Here is a 27,022-nt window from a genome sequence, read left to right on the forward strand (position 1 = left end):
CCCCCTGCGCCGGCCCGCTCGTGCGGGTGCGCGCCCTGCCCGGCCGAGGAGGGGCGGCACGTCTGCGTTGGCGGGGGCTGCGAAGCGCTAGCCCGCCCGCCGCCGCGTGACAGCGCCTGCCGGCGCTCTTGTCAGTGCTCTGCTGGTCTGGCGCCTGCGAGGCGGAGCAGCGTTATCGGTACCGAGCGGTTCATTCGGTCTCTGGCTTGGCTCAAGGTTGTTACTTACAGTGTATTGATACTCGCAGGCCTCAACTAGACTCTGTCTGTTAGGAGAAAAGTAGATGTCGATGAAGGTCTATGTCCTCAAAGAGCTCACGTGCTTGAGACGTTCGCAATGGTATCAAGGCAATGGAGCACAACAGAAAGAAGGATCTCCAAAGACGACAAATCTGGCAGTATTGGGACACAGGTTATGCCTCTCTTATACAGCTCTCCTTTGGAGATTCTTGTCTGCATGACATTCAAAATGAAAAGTAGTATAATGTTGGTGAATTTAGGCCTTGTGTAGAATGATTTTAGTGTGGTGGTTTCTTTAGAAAAGTTCACTTGATGATTGACACATACTAAGAAACAGAAACTGTTATATGTCAAGACAAACTCCAGAAGGCAGTGTGGTCACCCTGACCACGTAATAGCTACTAAGTAAAATTTGTCTCATTTATACTACAGTGCTAAGACATTTAATGAGTGCTGGTCCTTAGCAGGAAGGAAGGGTCAGTCAATAAATTGAGTAATTTGAAACTGTTGGACTTTGAATGTTTTGCTGCTTATGATAGCAACACAAGTAATATTTAAAATGGATTGTCATAACATTCTATTGGTTTTCAAACTGTAAATTTATAAGTTTCAGATATGTAAAATGGCTGTGTTTCTAGTGCCAGAACACATTGTGGAAAGAAACACACCAAATATGGCCCGAGTTTAAAGTATGTTATAAGAGCTTGTTAATTTTTAATTAATATTAGCTCCTAATTTCAACAAGTTGTGTGTGGATGATGGTATAATCTACCTATACTACTACACTATAATTAACAGCGAAAAATGCTAACCAGTAGTAAAATACTCCATTTTAGCTTGTAATGTAAGGTTTCAGTATTCCCTCTGTGCATTAATGCGTAAAGATAATTAAGAGATTTCTCATTTACCATTTTTTCTCTAAGATGCCACTATTAAATTTCGTTAATCTTTCTTCAAAGATTGTGCAAGCTATTTTTTTTGTCATTTATATGTTCTTTGTAATTCGTCAGTGTTGATGTTTCTTTTATAGTAGAATGAGAGAAAACCCTGCACAGTACTCCCAAGTGTGAGATGAGCAAAGCTGGTATAAAGAGGAATTGTTACCTGTCTGGCCTTAAAAATCAAACCCACTATACACGACTTGTATATACAGCATCGGCTTCTCTGATATAGTATGAATTCTTGTCTAACAAATGCATTGCTAGGAACTGTTACAAGGATGAAATATATCATCTTTCATTTTTTCCTGTATCTAATATCTGTGACTTGTTATGTGTTATACACATCCTTCTCTTTGCTGTCCCCCTTCCACCCGCCCCCCACCCCCCAATATTTTTCTATATATTTCCCACCATTTCTGGTTGGTCAGTAACTACATATTACACTTGTGTCCAGTTTCTGCATTCCTGAGATGAAAGCAGTTGTGAAAGTTGGGGAGCTGAATTTGCAAAAGTAATCAAATTGAATAGGTACAGTAATCATTACCAGGATGGGTTGCTTGGAAGCTGGAAAATAGATTGGTATAAATAAACTCCTTGTAAAGGAGACAAAATAGTCCAAAGAGATCTAGGTAAAAAAACAAACAGCAAGCAAAAAACAACAAACTTCTGTTTGGCAATGGAACTGGACGAAGACTTGGTTGTCAGGTGATGACTTATTTGCTCTTGAATGCTTTAATTAGTGCCTGTTCCCATGAAATCTGTCGAGAAGGCATAAGGCATTTTCCTTTATCAAGATTGTTGTGTTTGAAGGAAGGAAATGATGAATTGCAGTCTTAGAAGGCTTTCTGTATAGCAATAGGAAGAATTCTGGTGTTGTCGTCTTATAGAAAATGCCTTTTCCTTGGAGGAATGGATTAGCCCATATAACTGAAATAATTGTCAATTAAGTGATGATCTGAATAGGAGAGATTACAAGTACCAATAAAACAGATGGATTGTGAAAGAAAGTAGCATCCCTTTCTTGTGAAAGTCTTATTCCAAATCTAGTCTAGTGTGGTTCTCTGGATTCTTGTTTTCTTCTCGTGATGACTAAAGGCAACATTTCTATGGCAATTTGAGCTAATTTGACTTTGGGCTTCTGTGTTTTACTACCCCTTTGAGCCAGCGCTGGCTGTCATGTTGTCTAGCAATGAGTTGGTTCAGGGAGCTGAACTGACTGAAAACTATCTTGCAAAAGGAGTAGTTAGCTCTTGGCTGGGTAAGCCCTTTGAGTTGGCGTGCTACCCAGCAGTGCCAGCTCAAGTGGTGGTTGCAAAGCAGAGAGGCATGGGTCTGCGCGGGGCACAAAGAGGGAGTGCAGAGCTTCGGCAGCCCAAGTGCCGGCAGGCTTGAACTGCTATGGAAATGTGATCTATTCTAGAAGCGCAAAATGCGCATGTGGGCACAGAACAACACATTGCAACCTCACTGTGCACTCCTAGCATATTGCTATTCATTTCTAATGAAACCATGATGCCCTTTGTGTTAAGCCTGTGCTAGCTGCTGAGCGTCTTGCTATTCATTAGCACCATTTCAGTCCATTTAATGGTATCTTGACAGAAAAAGTTTATGAAATCAACCAAAGAAAAAAGCAGAAGGCTGCTGCTTGTGAGGAAGATAAGAAGATGCATTTAAAAGAAACCTTTATTAAGCTTTGGTTTGGGATAATTACGCCTGTACAAAAAAGTGAATAATATGCAATAAGACAAATGAAGAAGATACTGCCAGGAATTGGAAGGTATAGCTATGTAGGACCAAATGGTTTCCTTTAAAACAGTCGAGCAGTTTGGAAAGAAAGAAAAACAATTTTCCACAAACTTTGCATGGACATGAGCTACTCTGCTGCTGAGCTGTTTATGTTGATGCTTTCCGTAGGTCCAAGTCTGCAGTTTTATATTTCTTGCAAAATTAGATCCCTTTAATTGGAAATCAGCTCAATTTGTGGTAGTTCCTGAACAAATTTCCCTCTGTCATCCAGCTATACTGATTTATTTGTTTTTAGTGTAATTCTTTCACTAGTTTCTTCTTATCTTTCAACCTCTTGAGCAATTTTTCATGTGTTTGAACTCCACGCAATTCTTAATAATCTTTTAAAATGTCAAACAGAAGAGTTCTGACCTGTATTGTAGTTCTAGTACTTATTTCTCCTACTTTTATATAGATTTGTTTTCTTATACTTAAGACAAATTATTAAATTGTGTATTGTTTTTAACTCTTTGAAAACAATTTTCCTCTGTTCATATTGTTTAGACTAATGCGCTTTTATGAAAGCTGCTTACTCTACCCCTCTCCTTCCTGTTTACAAACTTTTAGCCCTGTTGGCCAATGTCACCTACATTTGACAAAGTGACATCAGTCTCAAGGATATTAAATTCTTGCGTGTTTCAGGAAAATCATCAAGTTGGTAGGTGAGAATGACCCAAATCAATGTTTCCATTAATGACGAATCTGTAGAATGGTTCCAAGTTACCTGTTCTGTTAGACCTGGTGGCTGACCCATCTGCACACTTAAACTGGCTGGCCAATTGGTTCATGTACAACTCTCAAACAGTCGGTGGTTATGCTGTTCTTTGCCCATCTGATAAGGAACTGGTAAGTGAGGTTGTGCTGCTGGTCAGAAATAGCGCTTTAAGAGCTCTGGGCTGAGGCTGGAGGAAGCTCAGAGTGGAGAGGTGAAGTTATATAGGATGCATATGTAAGACCAGGTATGAATCACTTATCTTGAAATACTCTAAGTGATTCTTAAAATGGACCTCCGTAAAGCCAGAAATTGCCTGTAGCGGGTTTCAAAACCATGTTAATCAGTAAAATTTTGAGTTAGAAGCTGGGATGTATGCTGGTCTACAGGTAATTCTAGGGTTTGACAACAAAAGTTTAAGTTTGATGTGCATTGGCGTATTGTGTAAAGAGACTTTTTTGAGAAGGGAGAAAAAAAACTAAAGAATGTATTTGTAATCTTCACTTACATCCTGAAGCATCTTCAGGCTGAAAAGATAAAGCAACAATTTTCTGCCTTTTGGAAGGAGGAAGGATTGGGATTTTTGTTTTTTTTTCCCACTGCCTTTTCTAAAAGGTGGTTCAACAGGATTTCTGGGGGAAATGTGACATGATTTGGTTTTGCATTCCAGCAGAGTTTAAATAAGAACCAGCATATTGTCTTATGCATTTCTGTCTGGGCCGAATGTCAGGGGTAATCTGTGTTGTTGACAGCTATGTCAACCTATGAAATTGAATGAAGGACAGGAACTAAACAAAAAGCTAATAACAGGAGAAGGAAGAAAGTGAAAGAAGTGAACACTTCATTAGTAGACTTTCTTGCTCTCACAAATAAGAGGGCCAAATAGTGCAGCGTGCCCTTATCTGTTCCTGCGCCTTCCTGTTGCGGACAACATTTAAGTGAAAGAGCTGCTTGTATGTGTGTGTGTGTGTTTTGTGAGAATGGGAAAGAAACATGTTACTCAAGAAACACACTGAACTTAGGTTGAAGCATGCAAAACCCACTTTGATTCCTCTCCATTTGTTTAAGTATTTACCATACTTTAAGCTTATGCTTTAAAAGGATTATAAAGTATGATCTCACTTGTAGCGATTTGAAAAGGCAAATATGTTTTGTCTCTCAGGCAATGAGAGGCATCATGTTAATTGTCATTTAATGTGTATTTTGCAGTGGAAGTCATTTCTGTTGGTTCAGTGATTAACACAGTATGTGCCCTGCAATAAACTAATTGGCAACTCCAGTAAGGGTGGCTGAAGAAACATTTACTCTATTTTAGGATATGCTTAGTCATCTCTGTTCCAGCCTCTAACAGGTTACAGGCACTGCTCTCTATTCTTTCCTAGTAAAGCCAATGAACAAGCTAATTGGAATATCACCAGAGAAATGAAGTTTGTACCTGAGAATATAAATTCTGGAATGCTATGTTATTGCCTAAGTATTTTGTGTATTGCTAGAAATCTGAGAATGCATTCCAAGTTTCTTTACCCATTGGTAAATCTAACAGTTTACATCATGCAGGTATAGAGTGGCTGCTAAATATGGGACAACCGTATGTAAGAGGATCTTTATTAGTAGCGAATATGATATAGCACTTCTGTGTCCTGAAAACAACATTCAGCTTTAAATATTTCTTCACCATTGTTAACTGAAAACTTTACTAAAGAGACTTATTTTTGATTTGACTTCTTCTAATAATTATACCTGCTTGTTTATTTGTTTTGCTGTGTGATTTGATCTAGGCAATGTACAACACTGATATCTTTAACAATACATTTTGTAGTGATTTTTTTCAGGTGATCTTATGTGCAGATCTAGCACATTTTGTATCTAAATGAATCTATATATAAATAAAAATATTTTCTCTTACCAGATGTAAAATGCTTTCTATGGGGACTTTTGCTTCTGATGCCAGGATTCTGAAGATTTACTTTTTTGCTTGGCTTACTGGAAGATGACTAAATGGTATCATTAATGAATCCTTCAGGAGGCTGGTGATCATTATATCATGGGTGAATGCGGTCATGGACAACTTCAAAGGGTAAAGAAAAATTTTTTGTGAGCCTGTTTCAGGCTAGCGTTCCTACATGAAAAGGAGTGGGCTAAGTTTTTGGTTTAAATTAGCTCCAAAACTTACTCTTTTCTCTCTTAAGACCATTCACAAGTTAGGGGTACGAGTTAGAGGAAGCAAACAATTTATTGGATTAGCTGTCTGACTCTGTCACAGCTGTCTTTGAAGGGTGCATTTAATTTTCAGGTTATGGAATAGTTTAGGTATACTTGAGATAGCTTTACATGAACTAAGCTGGGTTCTGGAAACAGTCTTACTACAAAATATGTGCAGTGAGGTTAATTTGTGCTGAGCTCTCTGCTGCTGCAGCCTGACAGGTACCCAAGTAGTTTGTTTAATGTCGGTTTTAGTTTAGTTTTTTCAAAACTATACTGCAGATAAGTTTAGCTGTACCTTCAGATACTCTTCTGTCGTTTTCTACTGCAAGGGCGAGATTTCAGTTCATACTTGATTTCATTTTCATGAGTCAGTGCAGGATCTCTTTTTTTCCCCTCAATAAATCCCTGAAAGTAATAATAATTAATTTAAATGTTAGCATTTTGGTGCTTTAGGGTTAGTTTTGGCTAACATTTTTTCTTCAGACTTCTTTTTTTTTTTTTTTTTTTTTAACAAAACAAATGGGAAACCACATTTAGTAGCCTCCAGCTAAGTAATTGTCTTAAAATGTAAAAGTTTATTAATGTTTTAGTATCAGTACCTTGTTTAAGAGGACATTCAAAAGAGTAACTGTTATTTGTTTTCTAAGGATATTTTATCTACTGACTATATTTATCCATTCTGTTTTTATCAGCTCTTTTTTGAAACACCACAAGCAGTTAATGCACCTTATAAAGGACTCCTGACCTTTTGCAGCTTTGTAACTCATATCTAGATGTCACCAGTGTTTCCCATGTTAACAGTTCTGAGCATGTTTTACTATATGTGCCTTCGGCGCCGAGCTAGGACAGCTACAAGAGGAGAAATGAACAGCCGGAGAGCTATTGAATCAAATACCCGAGCCTTACCTATCAATGTTGAAATCGTTCAGTATGCCAAAGAAGTGCTGGATTTCAGCTCTCATTATGGTAGTGAAAACAGCATGTCATATACCATGTGGAATTTAGCAGGTATTCCAAATGTGTATCCTAGTTCTGGTGACTTTACTCAGACTGCTGTGTTTCGAACTTACGGAACCTGGTGGGATCATTGTCCTAGCGCTCGGTTGCCATTCAAGAGGATGCCACCAACCTTCTGTAGCCAAGACTATGTAGAACTCGCTTTTGAAGAACCAGTTTATCCTACAGCAGTGCATATTCTGGAAACGTATCATCCTGGAGCTGTAGTTAGGATCTTGGCATGCTCTGCAAATCCTTATTCACAAAATCCACCAGCTGAAGTAAGGTAATTTTTTTTCCTCTATGCTTTCCTGTAAGATATTAAATAATACAAATAATCCTGTTTAGCGAACTTTACTTTTTTGTATTTCTCTATTTTGTATCTGACCCACTAACATTTTCTTTTTCTGCCTGTGTTCAAAACAGTGGTGGCATATGTTTTAAGAACAACTTTATTTTTTTATATGAATTAATGTAGACCCTAATATCAGGTTTCATTTTTGTAATGATAGTTCTTGTGTTGAAATTCTGATGAGCAATAATTATTTTTGCACAAAAATCACTTGCAAAATGGCAGTTCTACTGGATTATTCTCCAATAAGAAAAGCAAATTGTATAGAAGAGCCTGGGTTTTTGTGGTTGCTGTGTTGTAATGCTTTAAGTAGCCTTAAACTCTTCCCTCTGTATGCTTTAGGAGGCTGTATGTATAGTAGAATCAGGTGCTGTAACTGTTCATTTGGAAATCCGGCCAAAACCAGAAGCACAGCACAGTTGGACAAAAAGTGATACCATTTGTCTGATTCAAAGTGCGTGAATAGCACATGATTTTACACTTCTTTTATAGACTGAAAGAAACTGATTCAGTCCCGTCGGTTTTCCTTATCCTAAGAACACCTAATGCAACCTCTAGTTTGGGGGGGGGGGAACAACAACAGCAACAACAACAACAACAAAAAAGAGGGACCTGGTGAATGATAAGAGAATAGAAAAACCACTGTGAATGAGGTGTGATGTTTTCAGTGGGGAGGTGTAGAAACAGAAATGGAAAGAGAAAGAAAACAGGTAAAAGTACAGAGTGGGGGCAAGGGGGAAATAGGAAAAAGCTATATAGTAATCAGCATATGCCGAAGAGAAGAAATTATATCAAACCCACAAAGCAAAGGAGGACTATCAGAAGAAATAGTAACAAAAATATTTTTAGATGCATCATAAAGAAAGTAATATGCCAACAAATACTGTATACCTTTAAAGCGCATTCTTTGGTGGGAAGGCAGTACAAGCAGATGTTGGCTTAGGTGCTGGATTTTTTTCTCCTGATCTGCCTTTTTCAGATACAGCTGAAAAGTATATTTTTAGGGCTAACTTTCATTTTGCTTGCTTATTTATGTAACACAAATTTAGGTAGAGATTATCTTGATAATTCTATTGATAATGCTGCGCTACAGAACATAATAGTAAGATAGTGAGGGCACTGCTGTGCAGTACAAGGATATAATTCTGAGTAGGAAGATAATGCTATTTTATAAAAATGTTTCAGTCTGTTTAGTTCTTGGTTCATAAAAATAAACTTTTCAAATTTGTGTAAAGATTAATCAGATCAAAAAACTTTAACTGAAGCAGTTATTTAGTAAGGTGTACTTTTAACAAGAAGAAAGAAAATTGCTCAGAAACCTAAAAGAAGATAAAAGAGGAAAATATTGATACGTCACTACAACATATACAACATTAATGCAACTTTTTTTTTATAGCTTCTCTTGGGGTGTGATTGGGCTGACAGCCCAGATTTTTGCTTTATCATAAGAAGGGCTGAAGCTTCTTTAGGAGACCCTGCCTTTCTCTTTGTAGGCAGAGTTCTGTTCTCCCTAGATTACCAGCATTTTTGGTAAGAGGAAGGTTGGTTGTCGTAGCAGTCCTCAGAACCAGTGGTCTGCATTGCATCTTCACTGCTTGCTGGTCCTGGTGAAAACCCTAGAGAGTTGTTAGAGGTGTATATATATATTTTTCTCTCTCTTTGGCTTGCCTTTCCTCAGCAGGACTTGGCTCTTCAGCAATGCTCATTTGGTTTGTCTCCTACTTTCTTCTAAAAGAGACAGAACATATCTTAATACACCAAGTTTGAAGGGAAGTTAAAGGAACTCTTTCTCCAGATTAGGTGGCCGGTATTTTTTCTGCTTCAGCTGTAAGTGGAGAATATGAAGACTTGCAAGACTCTGGTCTGTCTTCTGCTTAGATTCTCGGTCTCTTGTTTTCAATTCAAAAAATTCTCTGAGATGTCAACTAAGAATTATTTTTCTGGGAAGATGGAAATAATACTGCTAACCTCGGGTGATTCTATGTTTAACTAGTGTTTTGGACTTGAACAGCCATATCATTTTCTTCTGTTAAAAAAGGCCATGTCCCAGTTACTCAAAGGAAGGACACCTATAACCTTGTTTTCCTCTTCTGACTGTTTTGAGACTCTTAAATCACCAGACTACCTAAATACCTGAAAGTGCTACTTTGTTTTATCTTCTAGCTCTTGATCTATTCCTTCCCCACAGCCCTGTGGAAAGGACAGGTCATTACAAAGGTTCTTTCTCACCCCTTTTTAACAGTTCTTACTTCTTATACAAAAAGAAGGCCAAATTGATCTTTCCTGTTTATTTTAGGAATGTCAATGTCTGAGAGAAGCCTGTAGACTCCACTTAAATCTGTTGTGAGAGGAAGAAATCTCTTGAGACTTGTTTAAATGTCATGCTTAGTGGATTACAGCAGTCCAGCTGCATAATTTCTTTCTGTTTTCTCAGTATTTAAAACTTCAGTTTATCCAAGACTTTGCTCTGTGCAAAAGTTTCTAATCTGCAGGAGGCCCTGTATGGGCTTTGTGTACCAGAGTCCTTGCTCAAGAGGACTTTATGCAGAAAAATGGTTCTAGCCTATGTAGTTGTCCCACATGTTTCTCTGTTGCTGGTGCATTGGATCCTGCTAAAAATGACAGTTTTGCATGGCACTATCTCAGAGCAGCTTTATTCAGAGTCCTTTTAGAGGTGGGACCTACTCTTTGTAGAGTGGGGGGAAAAAAAACATTAATTTATTTTTCAGATTGGAATGTAATTGTGCATAACTAATCTTAATGCTTAAAACATGAGAGTGAATTTCAAGTCTTCTGATTATAGCTTAACCACAACTTCAGCAATTTGAGGATTCTCCATCCTCTCATATTTTATGCTCCTCTAAACACAGAAAATGCTCATCACTGTCCTCTGCTTGAAACAGTGTTTGAAAATCATAAATGTCAGAGGAGCTTCTGTCTTTACGCACGGAGACCTTTGCTCTTGATTAGTGCCCCTCAGGCCTTGACTGGTGAGAAGAATTTTGGGTTTGGTAGTTTCTTAAAATATACTAACATATGTTAGTATCCACTTCTTTCTTAAGTGAATTATCTGAGTATAGAAAATCCAAGCAAAAATTATTAATCTGTGATTAAAGAAATATTGTAGCATACCCTTTCAGTTTTTAAATAGTGAAGGAATCTCCCTCTTTTTGTTATATTACATTATGCTATGACTATTTTACTAGTGTAGCTTTTAGATTCTGTGCTGTGATGCACATAAATATTGGGTTTTATGTACTTAGGGCTTGGTTGCAAAGGTGGCTCAGGGTCTTCAGCCAGTGAAGAAGAGTGTTTCACACAAGCGTAAGTGGGGCACTGTTGCTGGTAGTGGCGTGAGCTGAACCCATCTAACTGATCTGGATAATCTTTTTTTTGTTTGTTTGTTTGTTTGTTTGTTTGTTTGTTTCTGGCACTGTGTTAGGCTGATGGATAAGATGCAGCTAGGTTCTGTAGATGAGGAAAATGTTTTCTTGTTTTCTTTTTTCCTTTTTTCTCTCTTCTCCTCTGCCCCTTCCCCTCCCCCCCCAGCAGAAAACTTATTCTTGATAGTTCCCTAATGACTTCTTCTATATCAGCCCATTAGAAACATTTTGATACTCCTAACACTTTGTTAGTGGCTGTCAGACAGGAAGAGTATGTGTGTGTTTAAATGGGAAATTTCAAGTCAAAAATAGCTTTTTCTGAAATTTGTCAACCTTTTCCTTTTACAAAAATATATATTTTTTAATTTAAATATAAAAGTGGCTCCTGTTTTTCTTCCTTCTTTTTTTGACTTAATTGTCATTTTCTCTTATCTCATACATTGTGGTGCCATCACATATTCATGTTCTGTTCTTTGGGCTCAAGAAGGATTTCCTAAATACTCTGGGATGTGTGACAGTGCTTGGGGTGATGTTTCACAGTGTATTTCCTTGCCACTGTGGAATGATTGCTGCTTTAGTAGATTAGAGATTGTTCTATGTTTTTAATTTTGTTGTTGTTTTTTCTCCTTACCATTTTCTGCAGATATGGTATAACAAGTATTAGGTTGTTTTCTGTGGGTCAGATATCATGGTCATATGACTACCTGGGAGCAGTTCCAGAGCTATCAGTGGCAGCATTCTGCCTCATGCGTTCCTGCCATTTATTTCTGTTTTTTTTTAATTTAATTTTTTGGTGTCGCTTAAAGCTTTGCTACATGCAAAGCTCTCAAGCAAAATTCCAATTTTGATTTCAAACCTGTAGATGAATAGGTTGGGTTAATATTTTCTAGCTCTGCTGTAGGGGCTGTGTTTGCTACAAGAGAGCAAAGACATTCTGAAAGTCTTGAAGCCTGTAGAAGCAGAAACTGCTGCAACCAGCAAAGCTGGCTGAGGAAGGCAAAGTAAAAGGCTTCCTCTCTTTCTGTGAGGAAGCTCATTGTATTTAGGCAGTAGACTCTTTCTTAAAATCTAATTTGTGTGGGAATGTCATGAATTTTTTGCCTGGCAGACAGGATTGGGATCAAAATATTTGATAAATGATCTCCCATTCTGATAAAGGAGTGAAGCCAGAAAAGTAGTATTGAATATAAAATATCAGAAGTCTCTTGCTTGTAGACACAGAGGCATACAAATGGCTCTTTTGCATTACTTTTTTTTTCCCCCTGTGAATCTTAGATGAAGGCACCCAAAATGCTGCTGATACTATCAACACATTAGAGTGTGGCAAGGGACCTTCAGGGCTGTGTCACCAATGTGTAACGCAAAACTTAGGTTCTATCCRTTGGCGTCCTTACTCATAACTTGTTTTGACATCTTCAGGGAAACGCAGATATCTGTTACCCAGATGACTGTCATAGAAGAATGAGTTTCTTGGTTCATGGGACAGTGTCATTTTTGAGAAACCCATGAAAAGTTCAAGTGGATAAAGCAATTACTTGAAATATGATTTGCTATTTTAAATGCCCTTAGAGCATTCTGAGTCCTCTCTGCTCTCTCTGGTATTTCAGAATCAAACTCTCAAAGTAGAAATGAAAATCTGTGGCTTGTTCCCCCACAGTAGACTGCAGAGGTAGTGAGCTGTGCTCATCCCCTTGACCTGAATGGTTCTAAAATTCTTCCCATGATCAGACTTCCCTGCCTTTTGTATTTACAAACTCACATGTGTGGCCGTGGGTACGCTTTCCAGATTACGTGGAACCTCATGTGCTGAAGCATCCCTGGCATGTTAGCAGGCAGGAAACATTTTCTCATAGGTAGCCTACAGATTATTTTCAGAGTACCTACCTGGACAAGAGGAGGTAGGATGTGGCACGTATCATGCTTACAGTTCTTGCAGAAGTTGTAGTTTTAGCAAAGGCGTGGTTTTATTTGCTGAGTTTCCATATACCTTCCTCGTTGGTCTACTTGATTTTTTCCCTTCTTTTGTCTTTTAATTCAGTTGCAAATTTCTTAGGGTAGGGCGTTTATTTTTTTTGTGCTTGAGTAGCACCTACTCCATTACTCACTCTCTATCCTGATCTCAATTTTATAACGCAATAAGTCTTTTCAGTAGATAGCAGGCAAAGTTTAATCTTGTCTCACAGGAGAGAAATCTGTTTACTTTTCCTGGGAGCCACTTCTCAGAAGAATCTTTCTTATTATATATATTCTTCAGAAGTAATGAGGTCTGTTCAGGCATCGTCTTAGCCATTGCCTTTGAACATCAAAGCTTTCCAATAGTGTTAGGTCAACAAAAAAAAAGCAGTAAATATATGCTCTCATTTGACACAAACCTTGCAAATATGCTTCTCAACCTAAAAATCACTATACTGTAGTTCCTATCTTCAAGGTGAAGAAAGGAGAGTGGGAGGGTTTGGGGGGTTTTTTGTTTGTTTTTGTTTTGTTTTTGTATAGGTGTATGGAGTCTTTGATATCAGAAATTTGAGTATAATGAGTTCCCAGCTATTTTAATAAAGGAGGTAGTGAGAAATGCAATGGGAAAACTGAGTCCATTAAAACTGAATGGAAAACTTGACTTAAATCCTCACTTTCTTCAGTCACTGAAGAAAGGAATACAGATTGTACTGCCTCTCATTCAGGTCTTGCATGGCAGTGCAAAACTGAGGCTTTCCAGTACATTGCTAGTGAAAGCTTATCAAAAGCTTATCAAACCATTCTCATTTCATCATCCTTGAGCACCTGTTACTGTACATTTGCAAGACTTGGACAAACAACTTTCTACCTTCAGTCATTTGATCCTACTTGATTTTTGGGAATGCATAGAACTCTATGGAGAGAAGAAGAAATTTCTTTTGATTTCTTTCCAGATATTTTTAGGATTCAATTTCTCTTTGTCATAGGTTGGTTAGAGCATCTTAAATTCTGAACACATGCAGGCATTCCATCTCAGGGAAGCTGATTTTAGGACCCATTTTCAAACCAGAACTGTCTGGTAAAAGACCTTTCCTCAGAAGGATTTTGAAACAGGTGGCTGTAAAGAAAAATGCTTCAGAACAAAAGAAATGCAGTTCTTAGTGGGGTCTCTTGGAAATTTGGACTTTTTGATCTATTTCCAACTGCATAGTCTTCACTCATTTGGATTGCATGTACTCCATTAAAGTGTCAAAGTACTGATCCTAGATGAAGAGACCAGTTGCAGCAGTGAGTATATTAGGAAGATGCCCATGCTAGGGAAGAATATACCATCCGTGACTCAAAGAGCAATTATTCTGGCCTGGTTTTGTATGTGGTGCCACCAAGGGAGAGAAGAACATCAAAAGCAATGTGGTAAACTTTGGTTTTTGTGGGTTTTTTTTTTTCCCTCTTTCCCACTCCTACCAACAGCTAACTCCTTTAGTCAGATTAGTGGTTGTTGATGAAATCAGAAAAGTATGTTGAAAAGAGTGGAGAATAGTCAATAGTCTTTTTTTTCATCAGCAGTTAGTATGTCATGTGAAGCTTCACAAGGCTGTAAAAAGTCCTGCAACATGTCTTTACTGTTCTCTAGTACAAAGACTGGGAATTAGAGGCACTGCTTTCTGAAGAAGGCTATTGCTTTGCAATTTGATGAACCTAGACCTCCAGATGCATTTTTTTTTTTTCCAGAGTTGTACTATTGACAGATAATCCTTTCTCCAGGGCACCAAAGGGGAAGCGAGTGACTGAGATGCATTTGGTTAAAAGCTGATGGTCCAGCATGTGTTAAATGAGTGGAAAAAATAGCCTTGAGTTTTCCTCGGGATAGTTTGAGTGGGTATAAGAAAGTGTCTAAGCAAAATGTCAGATAGTGGTCTGGGTGTGTTCAAGAAGGTCATTTACAATCCCAACATTAAGTATTTGCTTAGGGAATCAACCTGTGCAAGAGGGTGTGACGGTGGAACTACATCTGTTTCTTTCTGCCATGAATTGACATTCTTTTCCTCAGTGAATGAAGTTTTCTTCTCTTGCCGATAAGTCTCTCTTATAAAAGCTGTTAATCTTAGGGCAGAGTTGTCGTGGTTTTTTTACAATTGTACTTGCTAACATGCCATATGTTCACCAATACCGCATGTTTGCTTTTAGTTCATGACATTTCTTTTCCTTTGACAGAAGACTTCTGCAAGCCTCCCATTCTACTGTAAGGTATCTGTAGAGAGTGGCATGATGTAGGATAGGAAAATTTATCTGTGCATTCATGAAAATGTCCATTGTGAAATGGTGGTTTCAGCTTATATGGATTAATTTTCCTATTCTCAAAATATTAGCAAATATCAAACAAACTTCTAAGCCTTATTTGTACTTGGTGTGTTCTGTTTTAATGGAAGCCTTGCATTTTACTTTCTGCAGTGATGGACAAATTTTAGGCATTTGGTTCTGGAGAACAAAACCTTTTTTTTTTTTTTGTATATGCATTCTGCAGTATATATCGGTATTGAATAGTGCTTGCAAGTTTGTAATAGTGGTATCTTCTATGGAGAGCAGAGGGTTGAGGTCCTAGGGCAGATACTGTATTTCTAAGACCTATGTGACAAGACAGTAGTCTGAGAGAAATCTTTGAAGCTGGGACCAGACTTCAGATGGGAATAGATGGGGAAATTTCTGGGTTTTGTACAAAGGATACAGAGAATGCTGTAAACATACTAATGAAGGGAGTAGCAGCAGTGGTTGCTGGAGGCTTCCTTCTTTCTTAATTAACTAGACTTCAGTGTGAAGGAGAGGGGAGGAAAAGAAAATCAGTGACTGAAGGACCTCTAAAATCCATTCCCTGGATGCGAACCCAAGCACACATAAAGAGCGTGTTTTTGTTTTCAGGCCTTTTGACAAGTTTGGGAGCACTCAAGACCTAACGAATATAGGACTTCATTCTCCAGATTATTCAGTTGGCAGCAGGTTTCACTGTCATTTACTGGAGGAGAATTGAGGTCTGTGCATGCAAGTAAGGGTGTATGTATGGAAGTTCTGTGCATGCCCTGAACCTCCTTCTGCCACTGGAACAAATAGGATAAAGCTTTGTCAGTATAGCAATTTTTTTTTCCAAATGATCCTTTTTAAAAATGACTTGAAGATTCTATTTTCTTTCTGTTTTTTATTTTGATCCATAACCTTGTACTAATAAGATAATGTGACAGCGAATAGCTTTTTAAAAGAATATTTTACTTACCTGGGCAGATAGGCAAATTAAAGTTTAGATGATTTTTTTAATATAAATTTTGTTAATGCTGCAGTTTGAACAGCTTTGGTGTGAATGAGTGTGAGCTGTGACTTTTGTATTGAGTGTGTGTGTGTGAAAACCTTATGTGGGGATTGAGAGGTCAGCTGACTCTATATTTGAGTTAGTTAAGACGACTGCCTTAGGCATATTTGCACTAATACATGATCATTATGAAGGTATCTATAATCAATTTAAGATTACTTTAACTGTGAAATATTAAAACAACTTGTATGTGTATAACAGTAATCTAACCTGGGTGCATGACTATGAGTATACAGCTTGTTTTGTTATTTAGCACTGCAGAGAAAATGTGCTAAGGTTTAGAATGAGTATGATCTGTTAAGTTCTTCCTTAGGGTATTTACTAAATCTAGGGGAAAATATAACAATTTTCATTGGCTTTTCAATGGTGTTTCTTATTTGCTAAATATTTCTGACACAAGATTGCTCTTTGTACATTCATAAATTGCACTGGTAACTTTGATCTTAATCCCTGTATGGTATATACAATTTTTTTTCACAGATGGGAAATTCTTTGGTCTGAGGCACCTACAAAGGTGAATGGTCCCCAGGCTCGGCAGTTCACACCTTGTATCAAACAGATAAACTTTCCCACAAACTTAATTCGCCTGGAAGTCAACAGTTCTCTTCTGGACTATTACACTGAATTAGATGCAGTAGTACTACACGGTGTGAAAGAGAGACCTATGCTTTCACTTAAGACTTCGATGATTGATATGAATGATATTGATGAGGATGAGGATGATGAGAAGTATGGCTGTGGAATGGACACTCTTAATAAACAGTTCAGCGTTGTTACCCTCAGGGAGTGGCCAACTAATGGATATTTTGATAAACTGCCTTATGAGGTAAGAAGGAAATATTTATACTGAATGTAGTTTTAAGCATTAAGAGTGCAAACATGCTGTAAAGGGTACTACTGATCAACACTTTTTTTTCAGTTGTAGAGTTCCTTGCGCTCTTTTGTGGGTCTCCTGCAATTACTGTAGAGTTATGTCTGAATTATGTCAATCTGTCTACTTCCGTGGATGGATATTAACAAGTCAGCTGGCCATTATTCGCATAGTTATTGCACTTCTGTTTCTCAGTAATCCATCCACTAATGCACAGTTTTTTATGCTAGTTACTCTAGCCTCTAATTTCTAACTCTTGAACTCAGAATTTTCTGGTAGTTTTCCAGTAATGTAGACGCTAGTAGTTTGTATTCCTCACACATGACAAAGAAGAAAGATATATGAAAGAGATGGAAAAAGACGGGATCAAAATCTGGAAGTGATAATAAGCTAAATGTTTCATTTTCTGTTACCTCTCTTGTAAAACCCTAGAACTTTGTTCTTGAGACTGCCATCTAATTTTCACATTATTATGAAATTCACATTATTATGAAATAAGCTTCTTCCATCCAGCTAAGTTTTGAATCCCAATGCAAGCAAAAAATACTATAGCTCTGCTCTGTGTTGTGTTTACTGTCCTGGTGTGCTTGTGCTAATCATGGAATAAAAAAAAACAGAAAATAGTTGTGATCCTGTGGCTGTAGGGGGGTTGCAAGTATGTTTAAAGTCAGTGTAGATGCATATTCTCTTTTCTGTAGTTTCCAGTATAAAGAGATTGATTCAGCATGATTGCTGAATATTATGTGCAGACCTGGAAATTCATACTGGAGTGTAACCATTTATAGAGGCTAGTGCCAGCCTGCATTAAGTATAGTCAGGTGAACAATTGAGAGACCAATTAATTCATCATCTTCTCTGCTCTTGAAATAAACTGGGTTTGCAGATAGTGGAGAGAAGCTTTTACTTGCCAGTCAGAGCTCTGGTCTGAGGCAGAGACAGAAGATTTCCTACTCTTTAGGCTACTGCAGTCTGTCAAAAGAAGCAAGTGTTTCCTTTTTGTAGTAGTACATCGGGTGCTCAGAGTGCTTTTGGCTTGAATCAGATTTGCTTTTGAGACTGAGGGGAGAATGGTGAGAGGCGGTGTCATTGGTTGCAGGGAACTTACAGAAACATGTGATCTAATTAGTGTTTTGCTTTTATCACATTTTATCATGTTTTTATCATGGCCACTTGTCTCTAAATGCCCCAATTCTGCACCAGGCTGTGTTGGGCACTGCTGTGCTCTGGTTACCTGCAAAAGAACTTTGTTGTGCTTGGAAAGAAGAAAGAGAGGTGGAGAATATAAGTACATTGGAGAAAGATGGTGAGAGTTGTTACCCTCTTTTTTTAAAGTTTGTTTCCCCCCCCCCCCCCCAGGTCTTCAAAGGTCTTCCTTTTTGCATTAGGATCCTCAAACTATTACATGAAGTAACGTTTTTTAATGTTAGATCCTTATTGAGTCTATGTTGGATCTTATCCCCGTTGAGTTTACTTTTACTGTTGCTGCAGTGGAATAATAAATGAGCATACTAACTCCAGAATTAACTCTAGTTCCCCCCCACCCCAGAGTTCGTATAGCAGTTGTATATACTATTATTGGTGCTTGTATAGCAGTACTCAACTAAAAAAGTAGTTTAGTGCATATGTGAGGACACAGTTGTCCAGAAAATCTTAACATGTATAACTGTGTTTGAAAGTTTGTTCTTATTTAGCCATTCTAAGAAAATACTTCTAGTGAAAACCTGACTTAAATCTAGGAAGCTTGATTTGGAAAGGCTACATACATTGATCTGTAGTATGGTAGACCACCAGACAGTTTACTTTAATAATCTCAATGTTGTTCCACATAATTGTACAGGTTATCAGGATTATCATTAAGGAAATATTTATATGTAGTCCTGTTACTCCTATGAACTTCTGTCTCTGTATCATCTCTTCTGCTTTTTTCGGGTACCAGCCTCCTTTTTTAATTTATTTTTTAACATGTTGGGTTTCATGAATGCGTTTATATGGTCTATCAATACCAAGCACATTTTTTTTCTTTTGTTTTGATTTAAAGAAACTGAAAATATGGGTAGAATATTTATCAGAAAACTACAAAGGACTCTTTCTGGACTGGTTTTGTGACGACAGAAATCCCAGTCTCCTGCTTTTTTGGTCCAGATGGAAGGTTTGGGTATCGGTTAGAACAACAGAAATGTTACTCTTTGTAGTATGACAATTTTTATAGCATCAGATATGGGAACAGCTGTTCATGCTGTCTTCAAGACCAGTGCCAAATTATTCTGAGAAGTGCTAGGACTTTGTAATGATGAAATGAAGCAACCACTGACTCATTCCAATTCCGGTTATGGTACACTACATGAAAATTAGTATCTTTTTATATGTTCGTCCTGACTGTAAATATGTGACTGTTCTTAGTCTTCACATGGTCTTCACATTCCTTATTTGAGCTGCCTGTTTAAGACGAATTCATGCTGCTGTCACAGTAATTCACAAAATATATGAGCTGAATGATCTTCTATGGTTGTCTTAAAATAGACAATGGTTCCTCCAGTCTTTTATTTGACCATCTTTATTTTTCTGAAGCTTTTGTAGATGATGCTTTCATAGACTATGTCACTCTTCCGAATGGCGTTAGGAATGGCTTGGTGCAGTGTATTCTGAAAACATTACAAGAGTCTAGTTTGCTCATGCTAATGAAAGAGAAAAATGGCCAACTCCTGGGACACAGGCTTCATTAGAAGGAAGTGTGAAGTCTTGGATGAACTAGGTGAGAGGATATTTCTTCATGGCTCATGGACTGTGTTAACCGATCCTTAGTAGCTGTGAACTATGTATACTATCATCTTATCTCCAGAATTATGTTAAAACTGAGGAAGGACTTTCTAGGAGACTCTTCATGTGCAAATAGTCTTCAGCTAGCAGCTGCCACAGCAGGGTAGGCTCTGAGCACATATAGAAGAAATCTCCAGCTTTAACCTTTCCTGGAGTCTTGTTTTGATTGTGCAGTCTGTCAATAAGATCCTTTTCTGTTCTGTGAATCAAGAAAGGGCTTAAAACCTTTGCAGCCTTTCATTGCTGAAAGGGTCAGGATCTGTACCCTAGTGGTATAAAGCCCACTCCACCAAAGTGTTTTATGAGAGTAGGATAAAGAACAGAAAGACTTAACTGGTTGTGTTTTGTGAAGCAGTTGTGTAATCCACTCTCCTTACATTCACACGCACTGTTGAATGCGTATGCATTTGCTGATGCAAGCTATAGCATCATGGAGCTATGGAGTGTGTTTTCCTGAACTTTACTGAGGCATGTAGCCAGCCAGGGAATACCACCTTTTACTTCCTGCCTTCTTTCTTTTTGTCTGCATATCCCTTGTCCTTTAAGTGTGTGTCTATCAATTCTAATCATTTAGAGTGTAAGCTGTGGGAGCCCTAGTTGCAAAATAATAAAAAAAAAAGCAGTCTAGTATTCATTGGAATGTTTCTGAATTAGTGGTTTGTGTAGGCCAAAATGCTTTCATATTGGAAAAAAAAAATGAAGATTTGGAGGAGGAAATTCCTAGAAAGTGCAGGATTTCTGGGTTTGACCAGTTCCCAAGCATTGTTTCCATACCAAATCAAGTTCTGCGTCATTGTAGTATAGTTGCAGAAAGTGTGTTATTGGGTATAAAAGATTATAGTTTGCTGCTATTCATATTTCTTTAAAAAGCTGAAGAAACTTGTTGGGAAGCGAGTACTGTTAGCAGACACACTACTGGTAAAGTTTTACCCCATGTATTGAAGAGAGTGATGGAGATCCTGTCTCAGCTATAAGCAAACTGATGCAGTGAGGGAGACTTCTATGTTTTTAAGCTGTTTTTTCTATACATATGTGTGTGTATATATATGTGTGTGTGTGTATATATTTTTAAAATTGTGGAATGTGCATTGTTTCCCCTGGAAACAGGAGAAAGCACTTCTGATTATTACAATTTTTTGGTCTGTCATACCCTAAAAAGGTAATTGGTGTTAAATTAGTTATACTCTGTTTTTTCTCTTTAAAATTCTTTTGTAGTATTTTTCCAATAACTTTTTTTTTACTGGCTGATTTATAAGAGTGTGAAACAATAATGTTGGTTGCCATAATTCTTTGTAAATGCAGAGTAACAACAGTTGTTTGCAAGAAACTCTGTGTTATGAGATTAGTTTTCAAAGCAGATACTCAGTTCTCCAGCATTCTGGGAATCACCGTGAACACAGCATAGCACAATACAGCACATCATGTCACATACTCATTATGGTATTGAATTGTACTTTATGCTAGGATACACATACGTAGAAAGCAGATTTCTGACAGACACCAGACTAACAGTGATTAATGGTTATTAGCCTGTAGATTTGGAACCTGCTATCTTTGTTCAATCAAAAGCAAGAAAAAAGTACTTATATCTTAATGTCATAGCAGTGACATTTCGTTATATTTTTTCATTCTAGATATTACAGAGTAGTGTAATTTTAGTAAAAATAAAGAAGGATTATCTCTTCTGATTAAGATTCATGTGGTAGGAGATTTCATCTCGGGTGGAGAAGAATTGCAGCATTCTGTGTTGTGAAATACTCACTGAGGTCGTCCAGTTAGCGTAAAAGGACACTAGTGAGGCATTTATAGTTTCATTCACCATTATCTTTACCACTCGGAAGTCAAAGCAACTTTTCTCCCATTTAACAAAATTTGTGTTGCTTTGTTTTATCAGACCTATTATGCCACATTAATTGTAGGCATAAATTCAGCTAACTCTGCAGCCTTCACTGCTGGGCTGCTTGCTCTAGAAAACTTGATAAATAAGCATTGGAAAAAGACCTCTGAGAGAGGGGAAGACATTCAGAAAATAGTTATTTGGGTGGCTTATGGCAAGTGGCATACCTGAAAGATCGCAAAATAGCTTGGAGCTGCCTTTCAGAACATTGAAAAATTCTTTCAAAATAAAATGAATTGATGGTCTCAAAATAGGTATCTGTTTAGATATCTATCATTAGAATAGCAAACAGCCGTGTTAAGCAACTTATATGCTAAAGCATGTGTCTGAGCAAGGCAAAAATCAAGATATTAACTTGGGTTTATATCTATATTAGCTCCTAGTTAGTTTGCTCTCCCTCAGACATCAAAAAGCCAACAACCTAAATGTCAGTTGGGAACAAGCTTTGATTTATACTGTATCATTAAATGCACTGTGTATATGCTGTTCATCACCATTGCATTGAAATGTCTACTCTGAGACTCAACGTGAAACCAAGGTAAGAGTTCCAGACACCTGCGCAGGAGGAGGTCTGGGCTCACTCCTCTGGGAGGAGAAGGGAGAGTGAGCCCAGGAGAGCTTGAGAGAAGCTTGAGTATATGCACACACTGTATTTTGGCTTTGAATTTGAAGTTAATTTTTTGTAAATGAAAATTCTGTACATGTGTATAGTATGTTTCATATTCGAATACTAAATCTGGAGCTGAGTAGGAAGTAACATTTTTCATTTTGCAGGAAACTGAACTGTTCTCTTGCTTCTTCTCTTCCAAAACCGGCAGGAGGTGGGGATTAACTTTCCATAAAGTGGTACTTTGGAAGTATCAAAACTTCATTTTGATTTAATGTTGCAGGTTTTAGTCTTATCTTTGACAGTTTTGTTGTGTGAATCCATACAAGAAGTTAAAATGAAAAAGGACGATATTTTGAAAGAACCACAGGACTTTTTTTTTTTTAATTTACACAGATTCATTTCAGGGAGTTATTGTTTCCCACTCTGCTTGAAAGTGCTTAGTCAATTTTAATTACATCACTTGAGTGCAGGTGTTTATGGCTGTTAAAGGAAGCCCCAGTTAAATCAACACTAATTTTTAGATTTCATTGTTCAAGTGCATTTTCTCTCAGTCTCTAAACTGAGGGAGATTTTGTGTTGAGGATTTTTTGTTATGTCCTAAAGTGAATGTTTATCTGTATGTTTTTTTCAGTATTTGTTTTGGTTAATGTTTCTTTAAAAAGGAAAACGAAGCATGATAGGAGAAGGGGATACTTCCTCATTTCTGCATGTGAGATAAGACATTACAAAAATACACAGAGTGGTGCTGGTGAGAAGAGCTGGTGATTATTCTGAAACTGGGATAATTCAATTTGTTAAATTTTTGCATTTCAGATTTGACTCTGGCATAGAACAAAGATGCACTGAAAGTTTTGCAGCAAGAAAGAGATTACTTCATAAAAGATCTGTAAATGTTGAGCTTTTTATCTAGTTGCATAGTCCAGCTTGGGAGAGGATATAAGGTAGAACACAAAACCGTAGTTTTTAGAGCAGGGAGCAGAGGAATAAATGTAGCCCAGTTCAAGGACTGGGGAAACTGGACCATGGTATAATTTTTCACATACTCTGCAAATGTGCCACCAGCTAAAAAACAAATCCAGAGAAGAAAGAGGATGCCAGTCTAGACTTCTGATCAACAAATGTGCAGATGTTGTGAAGGGAAATATATAAACATAGTGTTTACATATATATCACTGTTTAAATTAGCATGGGTAAAGAAACTTCTAATTTGAAAGTTTCCTGTCACTTTCATATGTTGATCTGCTTTTCCTTTCTTGTTTAATATGCTGTCAAATTGAGAAGGCAGTGCAATCCTATTTAATAGTTGATCAGTGATTTGAGAAGTTACTTTTAAGCGAAAGGATTTACTTTTCTTTGAGTTGGAACATCTTTTATTATTCCTTTGCAGTTTTCCCGTAACATTTCAAGTGCTGTATGATCATCTATGACTTTTCTTTTTGTATTTTAATATAGCTCATCCAGTTGATTTTGAGTCACCTTACAGTACCAGACCTGTGTAGACTAGCACAAACTTGTAAGCTACTATATCAACATTGCTGTGATCCTCTACAGTACATTCATCTCAGTTTACAACCTTACTGGGCAAGGATTAATGACACATCTCTGGAATACCTACAGTCTCGCTGCACTCTCATCCAGTGGCTGAATTTATCTTGGACTGGAAACAGGGGAGCCATCTCTGTTTCTGGATTTAGCAGGTCAGTGCTAAATGTACAGAAGTGTTTTGGCGAGCTCTGTGTGTAGAGTGGCTGCTCAGTAGTTTGTTGCTAAGTGTCTGAAATCTAATAAGATGTAAAAGACAAAATTCTTTGATTTACCATAAAGGATGTGATTTTTATGATGTAGGAAAAAAATCCCAGCTAAAACAGTAAGAGATACTAGATACAGCAGCAGCAGTCTGTTTTAATATATAGAATTTGCATATGCCAAATTGCCTGTGGCTGAAAGGCTTCTTCCAGGGGGAGCAGTGTTTTGCTTTCTTCCGAGATTCCGAAAGACTCCAGCTGGAACTAAGCTACGGAAAATCCATCTTACAAAGAAAACATTTGAAGAGTTGTCCTGTGCATAGATGAGTCATCAATGGGACTGTATTAGAATGGCTGCAGTAATAAATGATTAAAGTGCATGCTTAAAAGGTACAGGCCCTAAGTAATCACTGGAGTGCAATGTAAATGCAAATACTTTCATAAAAATGATTTAAAACATTAGTCCTGTTGGGAAACAAGGGGGTTGCATGCGCATCTTCACACTGAGATGAAAATATGACTATGCTGTAGGTCATTAAAACAGCAAATTCACAGGGATTCTTCTCTGTATAACAGCCATGTTCTCTGCTTGCTTAATGTATCATTTCTTGCTTCTTTGCTCATTTGCATTAGTTAAACAGCGTCTATCAGTGCATTTCACTTAAAGACTGGTGTTTCAACTAGGAGATAATCAGCAGTGGCAGGTGAAAGCTGAACTTGACAGATAAGAAACAGAAATGCTTAATCTAATGTATCTTAAAAATGAGTTGTCTTAAATTTCCTTCATTTCTTGAATGAAAAGATTAAAAAGTACTCAAATATCTTATTTCCTTTGGTGCCCTGGGGAAGTAAATTAACTTGAGGAAATACTCCATTAGGATGAGAATGCTTTTTCCCTTTTTTCCCGACCTTCCAGTATAATCCAAGATCCCTCTGCTCTTTTATGTCTGTATGGCGGAAAAAGGAGATAGATATGACCTAGTTGAATGGGGTACAAAAGTTTCTCTAAAACTTGAATTTTTAGATACAGTATGCTGAAAATGAATTCTAAATTCAGGCTTGCATATTTAACTCTGAAATCATCAAGTTTTTGATTTCTGATGCTTAACTATTAAGTGTTTTTGGAAACTTGATGTTTGTGCATGTTCATGTGAATTTTCTCATTTTCATGGTTTTTTTGAACATGCAGTATTACTAAAAAAACTTGTCTTTAAATGAATGTCCAAGTTCAGAGGATTATAAACTTTGCAGTTCTTGCATTTCTGACTTCCAGTTAGTTGAAAACATCTTTATTGCTGAATATTTTTTGACTTCGCTACTGAATTGGTATCAGCAGTTATTTGTGATCAGCATTTCTAAAATAATAAATATTCATAGCTTGTTTATTAATAATCTCTGAATAAACATGGTCAGCTTATGTTCATTATAGTGAACAATATTTATAACAGCTTTGAAGGGGGGAAGGATGTGTTCTCAGACCTTGAGACAATTGTTAAATTATGTGTATTTCTAGGAAAAAGTAATCCTTGGAAGAGGTACAAGCAGTCTGGGAATGAGAGATGCAGTTCTATCATTTTTGAAACAAAGATGTGAGCTAAATTTTTTAGGTGTGACTTCTACTCAGAATTTTCAGTTTTCAGTCTAAACCTGTCCCTTATGACATGGTCTGGTTTTTTTGAAAGTTTTCTTTTTCCTTATATGGAAGTGACTTTGAAACTTTGTTCTGTAAAAGTGTCTTTTTTTTAATGTTTATAAAAGCAGAAAAAAGGTAAAATTCCCAAACACAAATTTTTCTTCTTTAGACATTATTCATCAGCGTGTTTGGCAAGTTTGCTGGCCTCCAGAAATGAAAATGTGCTTCTCATTTACTCTTTAAATATCTATTAATGCAGGAGATGTATGAGACGAACTCTTTCCTTTCAAAAGCATTTATATAACTTTCTCCAGGAAAATGACTTCCAGGTAAGAGATACTGTTCCTCAGAAGGAGAAATCTGTCAAATACTGTTTTATTTTTAATGTTCGCAGCTATCATTTAGCTATTTAGCTTGAGAGTGTAGCGAACAGACGCAGCAGTTTGCACAGCACTTCATGCAGAAGGGCGCATGAAGGCAGCTTTGTTTCTGATCCCTCCAGTGTATGCTTCAAGCATGGTTGTGACGCCGCAGAGCACATTCCCCAGTGGCTGTTGGAGTTGCTGTGTCAGAGGCTGGGACCCAGACCGACCCTCTGACAGTAGATGCAGCTCTACAGGTGTCAGGCTGCAGGGAGTGCTTGGGGCCTCTCCGGGAGGCCTGGGCTGGCAGYYAGCTCTCCTGCAGGAGGTGTGCTGCTGTTGACGAGCTGTGTCGTCAGGTAAGGGAGTTACAGGAGGAGGTCAGTAGGCTGTGCAGCATCCGAGAAGATGAGCAAGAGATAGACAGGGTATTCTCGGAGACTGTACAGCTTCAGGAGTCTCAAGCCCACACAGCAGTGAAGTTCCTGGAGGGCTCTGTGCTGTGTGAAATGGCGCATCATAACACTGTAGAAGGCTGCTGGAAGCTGATCACTGCTCATAGGAGGAGAAAGGCTCCTACTCCTCCCGAAGACTTGCATTTGAAGAACAGGTTTAGTGCCCTCCAAGATAAGGAGGAGATGGGCATGGCTGCAAGGGAAATAACTGGGACAACAGACCCTGTGCCTTGCTGGAACACCCGGAATAAGCGGCGGGTGATTGTTGTTGGGGACTCCCTGCTGCAGGGGACGGAGGCATCTATCTGCTGACCTGACCTCATGTCTAGAGAGGTTTGTTGCCTGCCAGGGGCTTGCATACGAGATGTCATAGACTGCCAAGGCTTGTCCACTCATCAGACTATTACCCACTGCTGCTCTTCCATGTGGGCACTAATGACACCAAGGGCAAACCGGAAACCATCAAGCAGGATTTCAGAGCTCTGGGGATGGTGGTCAAGGGTCTGGGAGCCCAGGTCATCTTCTCCTCAATCCTGCCAGTGAGGGGGATGGATGAGAGGGGGAGGAGACAGACTTTCCAAGTTAACGACGGGCTGTGCCGCTGGTGTTGGCAACAGGGTTTTGGTTTCTACAACCATGGGACCCTGTTTGAAGATTGACAACTGCTGGGGAGAGATGGGATCCACCTCGCTAAGCGGGGCACGTGTG

At 38.1% G+C, this 27,022-nt stretch overlaps 1 protein-coding gene across 9 annotated transcripts in view; it reads left to right on the forward strand.

The window, feature by feature from the left end:
- The first annotated feature begins 44 nt into the window (after positions 1-44).
- Positions 45-27,022, forward strand: part of FBXL4 (F-box and leucine rich repeat protein 4) — a 76,050-nt gene continuing 49,072 nt past the window's right edge. For 7 of the 9 annotated variants that reach the window (XR_003252412.1, XR_003252410.1, XR_003252411.1 and 4 more), the window contains exons 1-5: positions 47-411; positions 5,587-5,754; positions 6,575-7,164; positions 16,405-16,750; positions 23,572-23,816. Coding sequence is in view for 6 of the 9 variants with exons in the window: in XM_026059307.1 (XP_025915092.1) it covers positions 6,656-7,164; positions 16,405-16,750; positions 23,572-23,816 (1,100 nt within the window). In the remaining 3 variants the exon portion in view is untranslated. Of the gene's footprint in view, positions 412-5,586; positions 5,755-6,574; positions 7,165-16,404; positions 16,751-23,571; positions 23,817-27,022 lie in introns of all 9 variants that reach the window. The other 2 variants (XM_026059312.1, XM_026059313.1) reach the window with 1 other exon arrangement.

This window comes from Apteryx rowi, unplaced genomic scaffold (assembly GCF_003343035.1).
Source record: "Apteryx rowi isolate R43461 unplaced genomic scaffold, aptRow1 scaffold_155, whole genome shotgun sequence".
Classification (NCBI taxonomy): Eukaryota; Metazoa; Chordata; class Aves; order Apterygiformes; family Apterygidae; genus Apteryx; species Apteryx rowi.